The sequence below is a fragment of the Ciconia boyciana genome, chromosome 6 (genome assembly GCF_034638445.1).
Source record: "Ciconia boyciana chromosome 6, ASM3463844v1, whole genome shotgun sequence".
Classification (NCBI taxonomy): Eukaryota; Metazoa; Chordata; class Aves; order Ciconiiformes; family Ciconiidae; genus Ciconia; species Ciconia boyciana.
In genome coordinates this window covers 69,136,996-69,156,071 of record NC_132939.1, presented here as the reverse complement: position 1 = coordinate 69,156,071, position 19,076 = coordinate 69,136,996, and the positions used below count along the sequence as shown (strand labels likewise).

At 43.7% G+C, this 19,076-nt stretch overlaps 2 protein-coding genes across 11 annotated transcripts in view; one reads left to right on the top strand and one right to left on the bottom strand.

The window, feature by feature from the left end:
- Nucleotides 1-753: 753 nt before the first annotated feature.
- L2HGDH (L-2-hydroxyglutarate dehydrogenase) lies at nt 754-17,623 on the bottom strand. Of its 2 annotated transcripts, XM_072865340.1 has the most exons (11): nt 17,503-17,623; nt 17,118-17,233; nt 15,097-15,248; nt 12,444-12,575; nt 10,040-10,202; nt 9,291-9,325; nt 7,567-7,734; nt 5,521-5,678; nt 4,160-4,291; nt 3,389-3,480; nt 3,031-3,184 (listed from the first exon to the last, which is right to left on the bottom strand). In XM_072865340.1, the coding sequence occupies exons 1-11, from the start codon at nt 17,583-17,585 to the stop codon at nt 3,168-3,170; spliced, it is 1,248 nt and encodes a 415-aa protein (XP_072721441.1). In that variant the 5' UTR covers nt 17,586-17,623; the 3' UTR covers nt 3,031-3,167. The 2 variants fall into 2 exon arrangements, with proteins under 2 accessions (XP_072721440.1, XP_072721441.1); XM_072865339.1 differs by lacking the exon at nt 3,389-3,480 and having other exon boundaries at nt 754-3,184; nt 17,503-17,621.
- The window catches only part of DMAC2L (distal membrane arm assembly component 2 like), a 7,615-nt gene continuing 5,775 nt past the window's right edge, over nt 17,237-19,076 (top strand). For 4 of the 9 annotated variants that reach the window (XR_012043092.1, XM_072865354.1, XM_072865353.1 and 1 more), the window contains exons 1-2: nt 17,366-17,645; nt 17,970-18,079. Coding sequence is in view for 8 of the 9 variants with exons in the window: in XM_072865354.1 (XP_072721455.1) it covers nt 17,973-18,079 (107 nt within the window). In the remaining variant the exon portion in view is untranslated. Of the gene's footprint in view, nt 17,256-17,365; nt 17,646-17,669; nt 17,704-17,723; nt 17,861-17,969; nt 18,080-18,885; nt 18,929-19,076 lie in introns of those variants that run through there. The other 5 variants (XM_072865355.1, XM_072865356.1, XM_072865351.1 and 2 more) reach the window with 5 other exon arrangements.

The following is a 19,076-nucleotide window of genomic DNA, read 5'->3' as shown; positions in this document are numbered from 1 at the left end:
AAATATTTATTTCTGTAGGAAAACACTTGTTCGTCAAACCCAAAGAAAAAGGTAATCCTGAGTGCAACTTCAGGGTAACCGTGGTGAGATCCACGAGCCTGCAGTTCGGCCAGCCAGGATGCCTGGTCTGGAAGCACATGTTCCAGCTTGGGTGAGCTCCTTACCCAGTGCTTTATTCCCATCTCCGCAGCCCCAAAACACCTGTGTTCTTCAGGATGTGACATTCCTCTGTTCTCCAGACAGCCTGAACTGCTCCAAGGTGCAGCAGCAGTGACTGGACGCAACGAAGTGCCCTAGAGGAGCTCATTTTCCCAAGAGCAGCCATCCGGTAAGCCATGACATGTGGCACCAGATCACTTCTTTGCAACATTTTGAAAAAGATATAATATGCCATACTCTTCCCAGAGTTTAGAACTGACCTTATGGGACCCTTTGGGGGAATAAATTGTGTTTGTCCAAAGCTGTCCTAAGGCATTTATGCAGAATTTCAAGAATTACCATTCCACATGCCATTACAGGTCCAGATCAGGCTTAAGACTAGTTCTGTCCACTGCATACATAGCTGTGTGAGAAAAAGCTGTGAAGCGTGATAAGCACAGATAAGATACAGGTACTTTAGGAAGGCAAGTTTGGTCATGTGTCTGTCCCCCCCCCAAATAAAGTAATTCCTATTATATAGAGCTATATCCTGCCTAATTCAGATGAGAATTAGCAAATAGCAGTGAAACTTTTCTGTAAGTCGGGAGAAATACACAGACCTTACAGCAATTAAAAAAAAAACCACACCACCACACTATTTTAATCGTAATAGAGAAAGGCACAGTTATTAAGCCATCCAAGTGAATTAAGACACTTTTAGAAAATACATTCATACACTTTCACCCTTCGTGGGCAAACAGATCTATGTATGAAACCCCATTGTCATAATTCTCGGAAGTTACTCCTTTAAAAAAAGTTTATAACTTTATCTCTAAAAATATAAATATTTCACAGAATGCTACATAAAGATTCATAATTTAAAGGCTTCAGTTAAACTCTACCCCAAAGTAATCACCTCCTGAGAGTAAAAAGCACAGCAGGCTGCACAGTTAAATGTGCTGACTTAAGATTCACCATAGTATATGACTGCTTTAAGTTTTAATGTTCTTTATTCTGTTAATACATGTCAGGGCCACACCTAGTGTGGGAGGAAGTTGTTTTTGCAATCCTTTTGTAGTATTTACTGTTGATAGGCAACACTTCTGGCAGGGAGTGAAGATATGATTGTTCCATTGTGAAGACAGAACTTTTATGCAGCCGTATGGCATTTTACCATTTGGAATATCTGAGTGCTATTGGGGCTAAGAATAATGACCAAAGGTTTTCTTTGAAGGGCTAATTATTTGAATTTCCAGGTTGCCCTTATATGGGAGTCACTTTTCCAGTAAAGTAGATGTCGGGGGGGGGGGAAGCCAGGTTAAGCCCTTTCTCTCTCAAAAGCAGCTCAGCTCTGTACAGTAAAAACATCAGCTAGCACACCTGACCTCCTGTGCTAACACACTCCCTTGTGCATGTCAGAGGAGTACAGAAAGTAACTTGGAAAAAAAAAAAAAAGACTATGGCAAATTGCCTGGTAGCAAACTACCCACAATTATCTGTATTACCCAACATCCTGTGAACATCTGCTTTAAAAGTATTCTCAAGTACTTTGTCCCTGGGGCCACATAATTCTTTTTTGTAGCAATTATGCAGAACACACCGAGATACTCAGTTCGCTTAGTACCAAACTTGTTTAACATCTTTCTATAGTCTAAAGCACGTTCTCCACACAGACCCTCTTCCAGGCGCACCTTTGATAAAACTTCAAATATCAGGAAGAGTTCAGAAGAGTAACCAGCACTTTCTAAGCTCCCCTCTTGCCAGCCATGTGGGAAATAGGAAGCCTTCCTGACTCATTGCTGTTTGGGCTCCAAGGGAAGCAGTATGCAGCATGACTCAATTACGACAGGTTTCTGTAGCTTCCCTCCCTTCACATTTGCTTTTACAAAGACCATTTCCACTGGATTGCTCAACATGCTGTACAAAGATAAGCTCCTTTTGCATTACCAGTATTCAAAGCAAAAGAAAAACCAAAACCCAAAACCACTGAAGTAGTTTCTGATCAGTGCTGACTTCCCAGATTTAAGTTAAATGAAAAATGACTGTTTATGTATACATTTTAATTTCAGCTCTATAAAAAAATAGACAGCGATCAGATAGACAGTGTATCTGAATTGCACATCTAAATTGACTTGGATTGGGTAATCCCTTGTTAGGCTTATTTTTCTCTGAAATACTCTACATTCAAGTAGAAGGCTCTGAATATTGTTTTCAGTCTCTGATAAAGCCCTTAATTCCATATCAGCAGAACCCTTAAGCAGGGCTTATCCTTCTATCTCCATTACTTTAATGTAAGCTAGGGGACTGCAGACTCCCATTTAAATGGAGTCAGAGAGAAAGCACACAGAGAACCACCCCATGCTTGTGGTTTTTCAGAGGACCGACCACCTCTCCAGAGTGCGAGGAGGAGGCAACGTTTAGACCACAGGCACGGGAAGTCCATGTGGGCAACCCTACCACAGAGGCTCTTCCTGCTCCACCTCAGGGCCCACTACGGTCCTGGGAGACCCTCACGTTGCGCCTGGCACCAGCCCCTCCGCAGGCTGCTCCTGCTCAGGAACAAACCTTTACTGTGGACAGGGCTGTCTGCTGCTTTCTTGCAGGTGGCTGTACCGCACCAGGTCTTACCAGGCACTGTATCGCCTTTATTTGTGAAGCTGAGAAGTTGTGGGCTGGCAAAGACAAACATTTCAAATGCTGGCTTTGCACTGCACAGCTATACCAGCGCTGGTCTTGTAAGCAACACGTTGCCTGTTTTATCTTTGTCATTAAAGGCTGCAGAGTTCATTCAATGCAGACAAGCTGCTACACATACAGGAGGGGTCAAAGTGCACTACACCTGTCAATCATTCACAATTCAAATCTTCGCTTCACTTCATCTGCAATCATTTTTGCGATGGCAAGGGAGGAGGTAGCAGCAGGAGAAGGGGCGTTTCTGACGTGAAGAATTCGGCTTCCAATATCTCCACTGCCTCCATCGAATACAAAGTCATCTACCAAATTTCCATCACTGTCCAATGCTTGAGCTCTCACTCCGGATGGACCCCTGTGAAGTAAAGGAGGAGCTCACCATTAGAAAGAAAATGTTTTCTGAAGTCAGAAAATCAATTCTGTTCTGACCTTGTGAAGGTGTCCAGGGACACAGTAAGGAATTCCTGACTGTGGAGTCAAAGCCCACTCAGGCTTCTGGGGGAGCACAGGGAAGTTTAACACTTGTGAGGCAGAGTGGGAGGTGTCTCACAGTTGTTACCGTAAAACAAGGGCAGGTAGCCAAGCAGAGGATCTTCTCTCTTTCCCGGCTGTGAAGTTACTCTCCTCCACACACACACAAACATGCCCTGTCTTTTCAAAAAAGGAAACCCTTTGTTTCGAAATAGCAAGCCTTGTCAAACATGAATTTCATGCCAATGGTATACTGCCTGAGCTGGATAACTCCCTTTTACCATGCTCGAGCTTTTCTTGTTCTGGATTTTCTCCCTGCAAATGTTTGGACAGCTAAACCCACCTCCATGTACTTAAATGCCTCATCTTTCCTCACAAGTCTCTTCAGTTCCTTAGCATTTCTAAACTCCTTTCAATTAGTTTCTCTCTCCACACAGTAAGAAGCTGAATACAATTTTATTGAGATTATTAAACTAAGTCAATACTCACTCAGTAGCAAGTCACAGTCTGGCTTACTCTCTGAATTTCATTAGCGTTTTGCGTTCTTTGTGAACTCAGATTATGTTCAGGCTACTGAATGCGCCACTAGGATAAAGAGACTTTTTCTTTTTAATGAATATGTCACAACTGTGAATTTCAGCCTATGGAGAGTGTAGAAAGTCACACAAATATTCATCAAACTTGCCTATACACAAGCAAGCACAATATTCACAGCTTTCCTGTAGAAAGTATCTAAATGCTTCTATGCTTTGGTAGCATATTTTGGTGGAGGGAGTAAGCTAATGCTACATTTACTACTGTTAAAAATAAGAGATTTAACAAGCCACTGGGTGTTACTAACAAGAAAAGTTTTCTTTACCTGAGTACATCATTGACAGTGACCTCAGGGATGAACTTCTGAAGTTGCTTCACCTGTGCGCTAAGGAAACATGCTCTGTACATTTCACTCAGTCCATAAGACAAGTTTCTCAGCGCAAGCTTCCATAACCCACTGCAGGGAGAAGAAGAATAAATGCAGGCACGTCAAACTAACACTGTCTAAGAAGGCAGCAAATGCAACCACATGGCAAAAGTTCCCCTTCCCAACATCAGTAATCCGATCATGCTTTCTACTTGAGAAATATGTTTGTCCTTCCCTGCTTCAACAAACCTTGTTCACAGAGCTGTAGTGTTGCATTTACATTCTTTCCTTGGGAATTAACTCTGAACTCCAGTCCTTCCTATGTCCAGGATTTTTCTCTGGTCCATTCAAATGACAAGAGACTGAAAACCCACATGCACGAGGGATGACAGACATGCCGCTTGACGCTTTTTTCCACAATCATTCTGCAAAGATCGTCACACTCCTAAACCCCTCAGCTTTCAGTCAATTAATCTTGCTATGTCTTTGCAAATCTTGTTTGCTTGCTTTGCTTTCCTCAAGTCTTCCAGTATAAAAATCTATAGACAATGATCAAGATGCTTTCAACTCTTTACTTTAATAAACTGCATTAAGTTGAGCTGTTTGTCAGGAAGCTATTTTCCAGTTCCCTTACCTGTTTTTCAGCCTCTCCTTGGATCCTCCCCAATATTTTCACATTCTTTTTCAAGTCTAATTTCTAAAATTGAGCACTTGGTAATGGTCTGTCCAGCCCCTCACAGGGAAGCAAGATTTCTCTCAACTTCTACAGATATTCTGTTAATTTATGTTTGCAATTTTAGCAACGATTCCTAATTCCTCTGACATGCTTTCTAAGACAGTTTTCCGGCCTGTGTTCGTGGCCCTTAACGAATTTCCTTGCACTTGCGCATTTTTTAAATGTATGTTGATGGTCTGATAAAGTTTAACACAGCAATTCAGACCATTCTGTGTTCTCTCTTACAAGCATCCTCTGCAGGTATTTTAATCACACTGTCTACATTGATTAAAATATTACACTGCATTGGACCAAAACCAATCCTGGAAGAGCTCCACTAGTAGCAACATGGCTCACCAGTACCTTCCGATGAGCAGCCACATTCTCAGACCAGCTGAGACATGTCTTGGTAGTTTACGGAAATTCAAATATTAGATCACATGAAGTTAAGTGTCTTGGAGAAGTCCACCCTTATCAGCACAACTGTCTTTAAGCACACCAAAACCTTGGCAAAAGCAGGCTTTTTGACAAGAACTAGCTTCCATGGAGTCTCAAGCTGACGTTTAAATAACTGCGTTCAGCAGACAAAAAGACAAGATATTACCTGTACATTACAGCATCTAAAAAGTCTCCAGTGCTGAAGTCAAACAATTTGTAGCCCTCTCGCTTAAAGGCTAGTACTGCATTAGGACCAAGCCAAACGCTGCCATCCATTCTTGGTGTGAAATGAAATCCCAGAAAAGGGAACCGAGGGTTGGGAACCTAAAGCAGGGTACAACAGTTATTACAGCTGTTACAAACCAGATGAGAGAAACAGCCATGCAACCACTCAAGTCAACACACTCGTCCAGGAAACATGGAAAACATTTGCGAGGAGGAAAATACAGACATTTACAGTTTATTGCATGAGAGAGTGAATAAAACAAACCAAAACACAGTAAAGGAGTTGTCCTCCCAATAACTATTTTTAAATGAACAAGTGAAAAAGGAAGTAAATTTGCTATTTTATTTCCAATCACTACAACAAAATTTGAGTCATATAACCATACAATTGGCTTCTGCACTGGTTTTTCTGCTTGTTAATTGAGCAGTTACAGCACGTAACTAATTTAAAACACTGAAGAACAGAGCAGGGCCAAGGAAGACTCCATCTTAGGTAAAAGCAAAAGAAACAACAGAAAAAAAAAAAGTACACATGATTTCTCAGGATATTAATCAACCCACAACAAAACCAACGACACACTAATGCTATTCACCAATAGCAATTACACCGCAATAAAATAGGTTATAAAATATTAGGAAAACCTCACCATTCCTGTATTGCTCAAAACAACATGCAGTTAGCAAGCCTGATTAATGCTAATAATAAGGATCTGCAGTTTCTTTCTTGTTTGCGAATGGAATACAGTGTAATTGTGTGTGAAGGCTGAAACAGAAATAAGCTGTCTATATGCAGATACAAGCATTAAATAAGCACACCTCTTCATGAGCCGGCACTTCAAGATCTTTAGCTGTCTAGAAAAGGTGGCTACAGAGGTGACTCTGTTATAGTCTGAAAATAAGCAAGTATTGGGTATTTCTCAAAAACCAGTATTGTTATGACTAAAAATTGCTTCAAGATTATGTTCCTTTTCTGTATTCAGTGCACTGTTCTTCCTGTTAAAAATCTGCTTTTAATACTTTCAAAGCTTAGTGCAACCACTCCACAAACTACGTTACATTTCTGGTAACATATCACTAAGAGTCGTGCTATTTTCTAATCTTATTACCATATTTGGCCATTAACAAAAAATTTCAAAGGGTATAAGCTATCCTTACACAGCCATGAAACAAGGCTGGAAGGTACCCTCCCATCCCAGCCAGTTCCTCCCTCCCATCCCAAGACAGGATCCTGAATCATTCCCAGGTGAGGAGAGGTCAGACAAACATCCAATGCCCAGGGTTCCACAATTTCCCTACGGCGACCTGCTCCAGTGTTTAGCAGGCAAATCTAAGTTCATATTCAGAAAGGTGGTATTTCAACGTACTGCATGAATTAACTAAAATGCTGCCCTAGACAGTCTCTCTTCTCGCTTGCTATCTTCACTTTCTGTCTGGAATTGCTCCTCTGCATCACACTATTTGTCTATAATAGATAGTAGAAAGCTTGTCCTTTTCCTCCCATGTCTATTTTTTGTCATACAAAGTAAAGCTAATTCAAAGATGAGGTTGAGGGGCAAATATCTAAATCCGAGCTTTGGGTATTAGCACAGAAGATTAAACCCTACGTCTAAGTAATTCATTATTTACTGTTGTCCCTCACTGACTTCTGAATCCTGCCTACAGATTGATTTTATAACATAATGAAAGAAGCCAGGCTTTTGTGGGCATATGGCTATCATGCTAAATGTTTCATTCTTTCCCTATTAAAAAAACAAGAACACAAACAAAAAAAACCGACTGGCAATAATTTCCCACGTGGTACTTCTACCTGTTCCTCAAGAATTAACAAAAACAAGCTGTCCTGTCAGAAAGCAACTGAATCTACATCCACATGTTGTGCATCACTACCTGCAGTCTAACAGAAATAACCATGTAATACTGCCCTTATTTCTGTAGTTTTAGCAGTTCTTTAGAGTACACTGTGAAAGACAAACAAGGGAGTACATACCGGATAAATATTTCCTTTAACCATATAGCACTTTTCTGGTTTTAGCACCAAATAATCTCCACGGAAGGGTACAATACGAGGTTCAGGGCTGCAGCCACTGATCTCAGACAGGCGGTCTGAGTAAAGTCCTGCACAGGCCACAATGTGCCGACAGTAGATTTCCTCACCCTGTGGAAAAAAACCCAAAACAAAACCCAAAGCACACAAAAATTCAACATATCTACTAAAAAACCACCCATCACCTACAAGCCTTGAAAAAAAATGAGTCAAGACCAGAAAGAAAAGCAACCATATTTTCAAAAGGAGGCAGAAACATTTAATTGTTTCATTTAATTCTTTATAATATTTTCCTCTATTCCCTGGAGTCCCATTGGGGCCCCCCAATGGAGTCTCATTCCCATCCTAAAATGGCAATTCATTGGGCAGGTAGGACTGGAAGGATCTTTACAAAAAAGGGGTGGGGAGGGGAAGAAAAAGACAGAATTAAAAAAGAAACATGTCGTCAATTCTCAGACTACCTTCAGGTTCAATTCCCAGAACACAGAGCCTCGTGCGTTACACAGGCATGCTTATTGTACGGGGCAGAGGCCCAACGCATCAGCGTCAAAGACCGCTCCTCCAGCAAACCAAGAGTCTCCCCAGGCACTGCCTCATCTCCGCATCCTACAAAGCCCTGCTGCCAGGCCAGCCCGCAGCTCCCCGGCCGGGTGTGCATTGCCAGCGGGTGCGGGATAGGTGGGGTAGCCAAGCAGCCGCAATACGTTTGGTTAAACAAGGCTGTTAACAGATTTCACCCCACGCACCGGGAGCGGGCATACTACTGAACGGCAGTTGATCCAGAAAGCTATGCAAGTTCATAGCACACCGTTATGGAGAGCTGTTCAATGTCTGAATACCTTACCATCTAAATAAATAAATGAAATCACAAACTATTATCTACTTATCTATGTAGCTCACAGTATTTGTTTTCAAATACTATGGGGTTTTCCTTCAACTAAAAATGTTTCCATAAAAATAGTAAGATAATTTTTAAAATACCAGTATTTGGTGAGAGAATCTAACAGATTCTGGAAGCTACTTTTTAATGAAAGAGCAGAAATAAAACAAGAAAGGAGCAGCACTAACTTTAAAAACTATTGGGGGTGGGGGGGAATGAGGTTGGGTTTTTTGTCCCCCCCCCCCCCCCCCAAGAAGAGTCCAGACATTGACTCCTGAAGGTGACAAGGTTACAACTACATTTCCTGTGCAGCATTAACTGACTTGCACCTGTTTTACTAAATTAGCTTGTGGCTTTCTGATGATAAAATGATTCTCAATGCCTTCTTATCATTTTTATAGGTGCCAAAGACCAAAAGCAAACATGAAAATAGGCGTTTCTCACCAAATTAATAAGTCATAAAAGGAGTCTTTGGAAACAACAAGCAAAAAAATGTGCAAATAAAGAAGATAAGGGACATTTACAGTCAAACATATGTCAGGCAGCAGAAAGTTGTACTTTCATTATTATTCTCAGTACACAGTAAAATCTGAACATGCTCATATGCTTTGTTAAGAACTGATCGCAATTGTTTTATAAATGCAGTCCCAGATGACAGTGATCATGTTACCGAAGAGCAGCTTTTTAACTTTTTTTAGAGAGCTGATCAATCCACCAGGACTCAACAAAAATTCCTAAGGAGAAATAGCTTCCTATTAAGCAATTACATCTTCAACTTAGTTCTTACCTTTGAGTTCCTAACAATGACTGGGTATTTCAGTCCTGTAATAGAATTAGACAAGAGAAGGAATTAATAGAATATGTAACAGAAAGCTGGCTGAACAAGCAACTTGCCACGACTTGTGTGTGTCCCCCCCACAAAGAAGAGTCCAGACATTGACTCCTGAAGGTGAAAAGGTTACAACAAGTACATTTCCTGTGCAGCATTAACTGACTTGCACCTGTTTTACTAAATTAGCTTGTGGCTTTCTGATGATAAAATGATTCTAAATCATTCTTTATTGAGAACGCTTCCAGAACCCACTGGAAGAACCAGTGGGTTCTTCCACTGGAAAATCTCCAAGCTATGGAGCAACTACCGTTAACATAACTGGTATTGCTGGACATAACTGGACATAACATTTATGTGTACCAGCACTGATCCAACCTGCCTTCCAGGATAAAAAAAAACGCACTATCACAAGAATACACATGCAATATTCAGCTAAATCTGATTTTAATAGGAGACAACAATCTACTTTGTCTCTTTTACTGTCATTTTCTTCCATCAGCATTAAAAGCTTCATTAAAGGCTGAAGGGTGACCTGCCTGAGAAAAAAAAAAGTGAGCTTGCTCAATACTCTAACATAATTTTGCCTTTTGTCTCTTCCCTATGAGACAGAAAGGTTCAGAAATGTGATTTCAGTTAAAGCAAATGTATTTTGAACAAAATCTTTGGCAGGACTGTAGTAAATGGCGGGCAAAACACTGCCTTACCATCTTCACTTTCTGAAGAACTTTCTTTGGCCATCTCCATGTTTGTAACTTCAAAATCAGTCAGGATTGTCCCACCTGCTTCCTGGAAGTCTTCAGCATAGGACTGGGCCACTTGTTTATAATTCACAATGCCGGTATATGGAGAATCAAGGGCCATCAGACCCTGAAACAGTATTAAGATGCAGAAGGACAGTGAAGGCTGTATGCAGACTTTGGTCTTCAATACCGATAATATTTCATCTGGAATAATGTGCATTGCCATTGAGAAGGGAGTACCGCTGTCCTCTCCATCCCTGGCTGCTTGTTCCTAGTCTCTCCATGTGCCAGCTCCAGTGTTTGTGTTTGCTGACAACTAATATGGTGAAAACTACTTACAGTGGATTAAGTGATCTACAGCATAAACAAGTCTTCTCGACAGAGCGCTTAATGATAAAACAGGTTACCTAACCTTGGCTTCAGCTAATATGTACTAATTTTTCACCAGGCACTGTGCAATTCCACCTCCAAATGGGCGCTTGGGAGTTCTACCTGATGTATGGCTGTTGCCAATGCCTCCTGCGAGGCTAAAAGATACCATCTCAACACTTACTGCATTGCACATCACAGAGAAAAGTCTCTTCTGAATTAGACAACCGCCTATACTTGTCCTAGCAGAAAGCAAGGTTCAACTCCAGTGTGCAGTTAAAATTTTTAATGTTTCTTAGAGATGTTTTACTATCTTTATACCAAAAAGGCTCAGTTTCTCACATAACAGGCTCGGTTTCTCACGTAATTTTTATCATGCCAGATGGCATCACAATATTTTCCTAGTTTGGCTATAAAATAAGGATTGTAGGACTGCTTTATCTCAGAGAGATGCTGCAAGTGTAACTACACTAAAAAACTGTCAGCCACTCTGATACTACAATAGCAGGGGCCATTTACATGCCCAAGACAACCAGAATGGTCGGTAAAACTGTATCTTACACCAAACCTTCCTCCCCACTTGATATACAGTGCAATGTTTTATAAACACCATTCAAGTTCCCTTTGCTTACAAGGAAAGGACTCAGCTCAGGAAACCAAAGCAAACGAAGTAAAACCCATCTGAATCTACTCATTTGCAGAAGTAAATGCTCAGCTGGATCTTGAACATGCAAATAATGTTTTAAGGAGCAGATACAAAATGTTTATGAGAAAAAAAGATAAAAAAAGATTCCTATCCAGAAAATTTTTGTCTGTCCCTACAACCACTCATAAGCAGTCATGCAGCTACACCAATAGCAAGCTGCCAGATGAAACAGCATGGGGAATTTGTACCCAGATTTTCCTCTCAATCGAAGATATACTAAACAACAACAAACCTGTATTCCATAAATTACTCGCATTTCTCCTGCTGTGAAAATAAACACAGTGCTACCTAACAATCACGTGTAGGAAGCAACTGGATTGAAACTGGCTCAATCCAAATCCGCCCTTACAGATGGGAAGGAATTTTCATTGCTGCACTATCAAGCTTTACTGTAAGTTAAATAATTCTAGTGGGAAGGAGCAGAATCATCTCAGCATAAACTCAGATATAGCAGCTCTAACCTGGGCAAAGGAAAATCTGCCTATTAACCACACAAACACACAAGTAACACCTGCAAGGAGAAGGGGAAAAAAATTAAAGATTAAAAAATAAATAAATAAAAATCACACATTGTCATTGGTGGGAGAACTGGTTTTTTGTTCCTCAGCATCAGGGAGAACACCTCTGTGTAAAGCTGGGAAAAGAATGAAGTTTGAACAGCTTGTAGGCTCTGCCCATTTGCCTATAAATTCAGCCCTGCCCAGGGACTAAGGGACTATCCAGTCTCCTACTTTGACTCAAATAATTCCAATTCCTTTTGTAGGCTGCAAGTGAAATGGATTACCTGCTCTCTAATTTGTGAGTGCTGGACCTTATGAAACAGCCAGCACATCATTTGCAATTAGTGCGGCAGCAGCTCTTTATGACTTCAGCACACAGAGAATTAATGACCTACGACCTGACGAGCAAGAGTGTGAGAACAGGTGAGCGGGATAAACCCGAGGTGAAAGTAAGTGTCACCAAGAAAGATTCTGCAAGATCACCTTATGTTGCGTTAGACCTGGCCTGACGTGTATGTAATGGCAAATGCATATGAAGGATTGGGCTGAGCTACATGGATACATTTAATAATAACAATAAATACATTTAATAATATACATTTAATAATAACAATAAATGGATACATTTATTTTTGTTGACAATTACATTTCTTCTGGGTTTTCAGGCTCTTTTGAACTTGTCACCCATGCAAATTACCTCAAGGCCAGAAACATATTTATGTTAAATTAAAAAATAACATCACCTGGGAAACCGAGATCTTACATGCCAAGTAAAAATAAGCAAATCCCTTACCCTGCAGAAGGGTTCTTTCGCTTGTATTTCTTTCGCTCCAATCAGTTTCAGACCTCGGACGTTGTTCTGCAGCCCTCTTTCATATAGAGCTTTGAGTCTTGGAATTTCATCTTGTTCAACGGCTACAATTAGCTTCAGAAAAAGATAACAAGGCACACCAGTGAGCAAACTGTACAAAGCCAGTTCAGGTTTGGCATCAGGCCCAAGCTAACAAGCAAGCAATAGTGAATGAGTGAACAGTGAGTTATAATTCAAGGGGGGAAAAATGTGCTTTGTGCCATTAGTTGCACAAGTTTCTATAAATACCTATTGCTACTGAGAAAGCACTAATATATTAAGGGGAGTGAAAAACAAATAGTAAACTGTAGTTTAAGTTACTATCAATGGATAATATTTACTAAAAGTACTATGAGACTACAAATCTGAATGTGAAAGAAGATAATATGATTTTAAAGAGCCACTGGCATGCTTCCAAAAATAGAACTGAACTTCACCCAAGATTTATAAATCTCAAACAATCTCAATAAGAGAGTAAGGACATGTTCTGACATGGCATCTAAACTGAATTGTACCAGCTTCACTCCATTTAACCATGTAGTTAGCTCACAACTATCACAAGAGATTTATCCAGACTATGAATTATCTGTGCCAGGCTTGCGCAGCCCATACCACTCCCAGGCCTAGCTCAGATCTGGCAACACAGGCATCTTTGCATTGAGAATACACTAAGTTCTCCAAGCCTGGGGCTGCTTTATGTAAAACTAGCTGCAAAGCCTCAACATCACCTTCCCTGGAATAAACACTGCTGGGGAAGGCGATGCAGAAGCACACAAATTCGGTGTCAGCAAAGGACCAACAATGCTGCTGGGTCAGCGCTAGCCCTGCCCAAGCCCAAACTGACTCCTACAGAGCGCATCACACGTCTGGGTGCTTCGAGTTGAGAGCAGGCTTGTAACTTCAGGTGTATTGCTGCACAAATCCACAGTGCCATCTTGTGACCAGCGCTGCAGCACTGTGCACAGCCAGGCCAGGACGAACACCACCCGCACTGGGGCAGGGCCCATCAACACTGCCACATCCAGGGATCTCTGCTCTGCACCCAGAGCTGGGAGAGAATTGCACCCAGCTCTCAGCGGGTGCTGAGCTAGGAGGCCTTGAAGCGGCGCTTGTCACATCAGATAGGGTCTGCGTTGCACTTTTAAGAGAAAGGCTCATGCTCTCCAAGATGTTTATGAGCAACCTGGAAAGGGGCAGGGAGGTGAGGAAGTCAGATGATGGTTTGAAGTGACTCAAGTTCAGTTCAGACAGGAGCTGACTGTAAAGAACTGCAGAGGGACCTTCCGAGGTGAACAAGCGACTAAAAATGGCAGATGAAATGCAATGCAGGTAAATGTGAAATGATGATCAGAGAAAAAGCAGTCTTAGCCTCACATATAAAATGGTGGAATCCTCATTCAAAGTTATCACTCAGGACCAAGATCTTAGGGTTAGGATAGATGATCCTGTGGAAACATCAGCTTAATGCCTAGTGACAGCTGAAAAGCCCTAAACTGAATGTTAGGAACACCTGGGAAAAGGATACAGGATCATACAGAGAACTCTACTATTTCACTGCAAAAATCCAGAGTCTGACCACACCTTGAATGCTGTGCGCAGTTGAGGTCCTCACCTCGTATCAAAGATGCACTAAACTAGAAACAGTTCAGAGAATGAAGACAGGCTGGAGAGAGTCATGAAAAACCTTCTCTAAGAGGAATGACTGAGCAGAGTAAGACTTTGGGGAAAGAGGGGACATAAATTATGTGCAACTTGGAGAGTGCGAGCATAGATCAACTGTTCACCACCTCTTCCAACACAAGGGCTAGGGGCCATCAGATGAAGCTTGTAGGAGCCAGTTTCAAAATGATGTAACTCTTCATGCAGTGGGTTGTTGATCTCTGGAGCTGCTCTTCAAAGTATGCTCTGATGCAAAAGCTTTTGGTTGAAAAACACTTGGAAGACAAAGCCATTGAGAGTCACTACAGACAAAACAGATCAGGCTCAGAAAATAACCTGAGCTGAAAATAACCTGAGCTGAAAATAATTGGAAGCTGGGAGAATTAATAATTTGCTTGTCCTGTTCTCATTCCTTCCTGGGCCTCTGTTTATAGACACTTCCAGAAACAGGATATAGGGTGGAGCAGACCCCAAGCTGAATCAGTACAGCCACTCTTCTGTCCTCAGCATTTCCGGTTGTGTTAGCTGGATGTAACATGGCATAAATGCATGTAGCTGGGTCACATCTGGAGCTGTTTTCAAGTCACCGTGTCTTTTCAGAGCCTGATATGCCAAGAAGTATGGCATGCACATACCTAGAGCCTTTGTGTTCCTTGGAGCTAGTGGCTCTACACAAGTGCCCCTCCATGGGGCCTGGCTTCCACCGTTACCTGGGCTATTTCAGGTACCTGAATTATTTTTTAGGCTCAGAAAAGGAACTGATTTGAGTTGCTGGAAAGAAGGAAACAAAAAGGCATGTTCACCCTTAAGGTAGTAAGTGTTGCAGAAACTCACCTCTTGGGAGAAAGACCACAACCAGGCCTATACTGTACATTGTAACATACATTATACAGTCTGTTTCCAAAGGTAAAGTAAGAACACACAGCAGTTCCCATACCTTCCCACACTGCTTATATGGTATTCCCTTCTGGTCACAGTACTCGTAGCAGAGGGCTGCACCCTGCACACACAGCTTAGCTTTCAGAGATCCGGGTTTGTAGTAAATTCCACTGTGAATTACACCACTGTTATGCCCACTCTGGTGATGAGCTAAATAGAAAGAAAAACACGTTATTAAAATATATGTTCCCATGATTGGTTCATACCTTAATTACTTCAGCTGTCAGAAGAGTGAGCAATTTGAGGTACTGCCCTAAATCAGCATTATAACAAGAGATGCTCAAATATGGTAACTGCAGAGCAAACAATTCTTCCCTTAGTCTCAAAAGGCTAGAAAAATACTGACACAGCAAGACCTAGTTAATAATAAACCATCACAGCTTGCAATGTGTTGAATCAACAGGGGAAAGAAAAAAAGAAAAAAAAATAAATAAGTTTTTCCTCCAAGAGCTACAACTGCAGGCCAGTCAATCAAAATCTTCTACATGTTAAAATTAATTTTAAGAAATTCAATTTTTAAAATGAAAGGCATCCTTAAAGGCCCCATCTAACATAATGTCTGTGCAATCCTCAATTTCTTTGGACGTGCTGGCAGGCCTGATAGGCTTTCCAAGTATTTGTGAACTGGACTGGGTTGCTATTTCCTCTTTGTAACTAAGTAAAATAGAGGTGAAAAATATCATAAACATTTTTATTGAAGGAATTCAGGCAGGTTCTCCCTCTTAACACATTGATTCCCAAAGGTCATTCCTGCTTTGCACTCACACAACTGTTAAGGACTTCATGTATATCCCATCTTGGGGATAAAAAGCCACTTCATATCATACATGTAACATCTCAAGAGCAATGCATAGCCTGGCTGATGGAGCTATTTAAAGCGAGAGCTTGGGCTCATAGGTCTTATTTTGAGTTAGCCACTGATGTGATCCCTTGGGGTTGCTCCTGCCTACCCCGAGTGACTACATATCTGCACAAGCACTTGGTGTGAAAAGACTGTGTATGATGAGCCTGTGCTCATACTTGAGCAAGCCAGAAAAGCCTTCAATGAAGCAACAGGGCTCATTCTTTCATATTTCAAAGCCAGGACAGATGCCCAGGCGCAGAGTGCCCCAAGATTTCCTGTGTAAGCAGGCAACACTGGGAGCTGTGCCATTTTACTCTGGCTAATGCTGGGTCAATAACTAGTGATATTTTCCCACTTATCCCTGCGTTAGTTCTTTACCTTCGACCTGCCATGACAGCACCTTGCACACCGTGTACAAGGATATCCAGAAACATGAGGCAAATTATTGCGGTTTACAGTTCTGGCAGTTAACAGACAGGTGTAGACTTTGCCCAGACCAGCAGCTCCCAGACATTTTTAAGCAGCTCTACCTCCCAACCCTCCCTCTCTACCCACCAGCCATCACTGTTTGCTGTTCACCCTTCTCCTCACGTCCCACCAAAAAGCCGTCCTGGCACCATTTCTCAGCTCGTCCTCTCTGCCTCCTGCTCTGTGCAGCACTAAACCAGACCTGCCCTCGTCTCTTTGCAATCTCCACTGCTCCTTGAGTTGTTCACCCTCCTTGTCCTTTTCCCCAAAATCCCTGCTGCCGCTGGAGCCCCAGGCCAGTAAGACCTGCCGCTTTCAAACAATGAAGCGGCAATGTTCAGTCTTTCTTAACTTGAAGTCCTAACTTGAAGTCCCAGCAGTGAAGCACAGACTGATGACAACTCTGCTTCTCCACTGAAGGATGCGTCCCTGGGTGAAGGGAGGAAAAAATCCCACCTCAGGACAAAGCCGGAGGTGCCTGGAAAGGAAGATGCTCTTCCCGGGGGTGGGAATCCATCACCCACTGCGGTGACAAGGGCAGATGCTCTCCCACGGCTGCTCGCCTACCCAAAAACTGAGCTTCCCCTTACGTGTATGTTCATGAAATACTGAGGTTTTGGCAAGAGTGTGCTTCAGGAGAGATTTCTGACAGACTGACACCAGGTAACCCCAAGTACACGGCTGAGGGGGACACGCCAGCACCATACCTAGCTCCTTCTCCTTCTCCAGCACGGCGAAGGCGAGCGAGGGGTGCCGCCGGACGAGCTCCCGGGCGGAGGCCAGCCCCACGATTCCCGCGCCCACCACCGCCACGTCGAAAGTGCTGCACGGAGACAGACAGGGCCGTAAGCTCACCCCGACAGCCTTCTGGCGGGGACGCGCTTCTCTGCCCGGGGGGGGGCAGCCCGCCTCCCGCCCCGACCCTGAGGGGAGGGGAGGGTCCCGTCCCGTCCCGTCCCGTCCCGCGGCCGCCCTCCCGCCGTGAGGGAAAGGCTGCGGGGGCGCGGGCAGGGCCCTACGCGGCCCCGCCGAGGAGGAGGAGGCGGCGGGGCTCACGCAGGGCCGGCCCCCGCTCCCGCCCCGCAGGCTCACCTGCGCTGGCGGCGCTGGGCCTGCCACGGCGCCGCGGCCCCGCCGCCGCTCACCCGCTGCCGCAGCAGCGCTGCCGCCGCCATCTTGGGGGCGGTGATACACACCGGGCCGGGCTCCTCCTCCGCGCCCGCTCCGCGGCGGCGGTGAGGGGCGGCCGGTGGAGGGCCGGGCCGGGCCGGGTCGGGTCGGCCTCCGCGTAGGGTTAGCCTGCTTGACGCCTTGGAGGCAGCCCGGCGGGAGGGGATCCCGGGAGGGCGGCGGCGCGGCGAGCCCAGAGGCGGCGGTGGGGCCTCCCCTCAGGGCGCTGATCCCCGGGGCTCCCCCTGCAGCCGTGGTTCCTGCTGGGCTGACAGACCTGGTTAGGCCTTGAGGGGAAGCCGGCTACAGGCCGCCCGTCCTGCTGCTTCAGGAGCTGGCGCTGACACTCCAAATAACATCTCCGTTTCCCCTTTCTCCTTTTCTTCAAGAACATGATGCTGTTGGGAAAGCTGGTGCAGCCGGTGTGCAGCCTAGGCAAGCTGCCGCCGCCGGGCGCCTGCAGACACTTCTGGGGATGGCTGAATGCCGTGTTCAACAAGTAAGAGTGCTCGGGTGTGCACAAGTCAAGTCATGGGTCCCAGGTACCCACTGTGCGGTTTGTGAAGCAGGGAGCTTTCAGTCCCGGGGCTGGAGAGAACATTTGCTATTATCGGTGCTCTTCTTTTCCCCCCGATTGCGTGCTCGGCAACGGTTGTTCCTAACCCGTTCCCAGTCACTAAGCTGTGGCCTTCCAGAGGAAGGTGTGCGCTTTGCTCCCCTGCCCAGGTGGCGTGGCAAGCCAGCAATGTGGATTCCCTCCCTAAATGCCGGTCTTCTTTTGACCCCCGACTGCATTTAAGCCAGTAGCACAACCGTGCCCCCTTTACTTCCTCAGAAAAGCGTCTAACCAACCCATCGTTACAATGTGATTCAGCCACACAAGGGTTTCACGTTTACTTTTAGGAGGGTAAAGCCTTTCTCTGTGAAACTATCCCTGCCCGTAACTTTTGCCAGCAGCGAATGGTTTTGCCTTATGTCTTCTAGTTCTGTGGAAAGGGTTGCATGGTGTAGCTGATTGCTGTAATGGGGTGGGAAGCTTAACCAGACAGGAGTCTCTTCCAGGTCTCTGCTTCTGTCTTTGGCATTGCTAAGATATCCTTTAACTGAATGGATCCAGGGTTTTTAACTAATTGCTGAAGTGTGTCTTTTTGAAATACTGTAATTGTTGAGAACGCGGCTCCAGGAATGACATGCACGTGACAGCAATGTTCAGTTTTTATATAATGAAAATATGTTTGTGGGACAAATTTGCAATTGTTGTAAAGCCTTACTCTGGGTAAAGGCGTTTTTTATCTCTCCTTACAGACATGGAAGGAAACAATCAATTAGAAGGGTTAACACATGCCAAGTTGAGTTGCATTTGTATTCTTTCTTTTTTTACCAAAAGTAACTGCCATTTAAAACAAGTTTAAAAAAACCCGATGCCAGACTGATTAAGAACCAGCACAATCCAAATAATTATACGTAAACCACTTCCAGTAAATCATATCCTTACT

Bases quoted from the DNA above. Each gene is read 5' to 3' on its own strand.
- L2HGDH (XM_072865339.1), bottom strand. From the start codon at position 17,585: ATGGCGGCGGCAGCGCTGCTGCGGCAGCGGGTGAGCGGCGGCGGGGCC. The intron at 12,576-15,096 runs GTATGGGAACTG...CTTTTTCTGAAG, and splicing joins CATATAAGCAGTGTGGGAAG to CTAATTGTAGCCGTTGAACA. The intron at 5,679-7,566 runs GTATGTACTCCC...ACCCTGCTTTAG, and splicing joins TTAAAGGAAATATTTATCCG to GTTCCCAACCCTCGGTTCCC.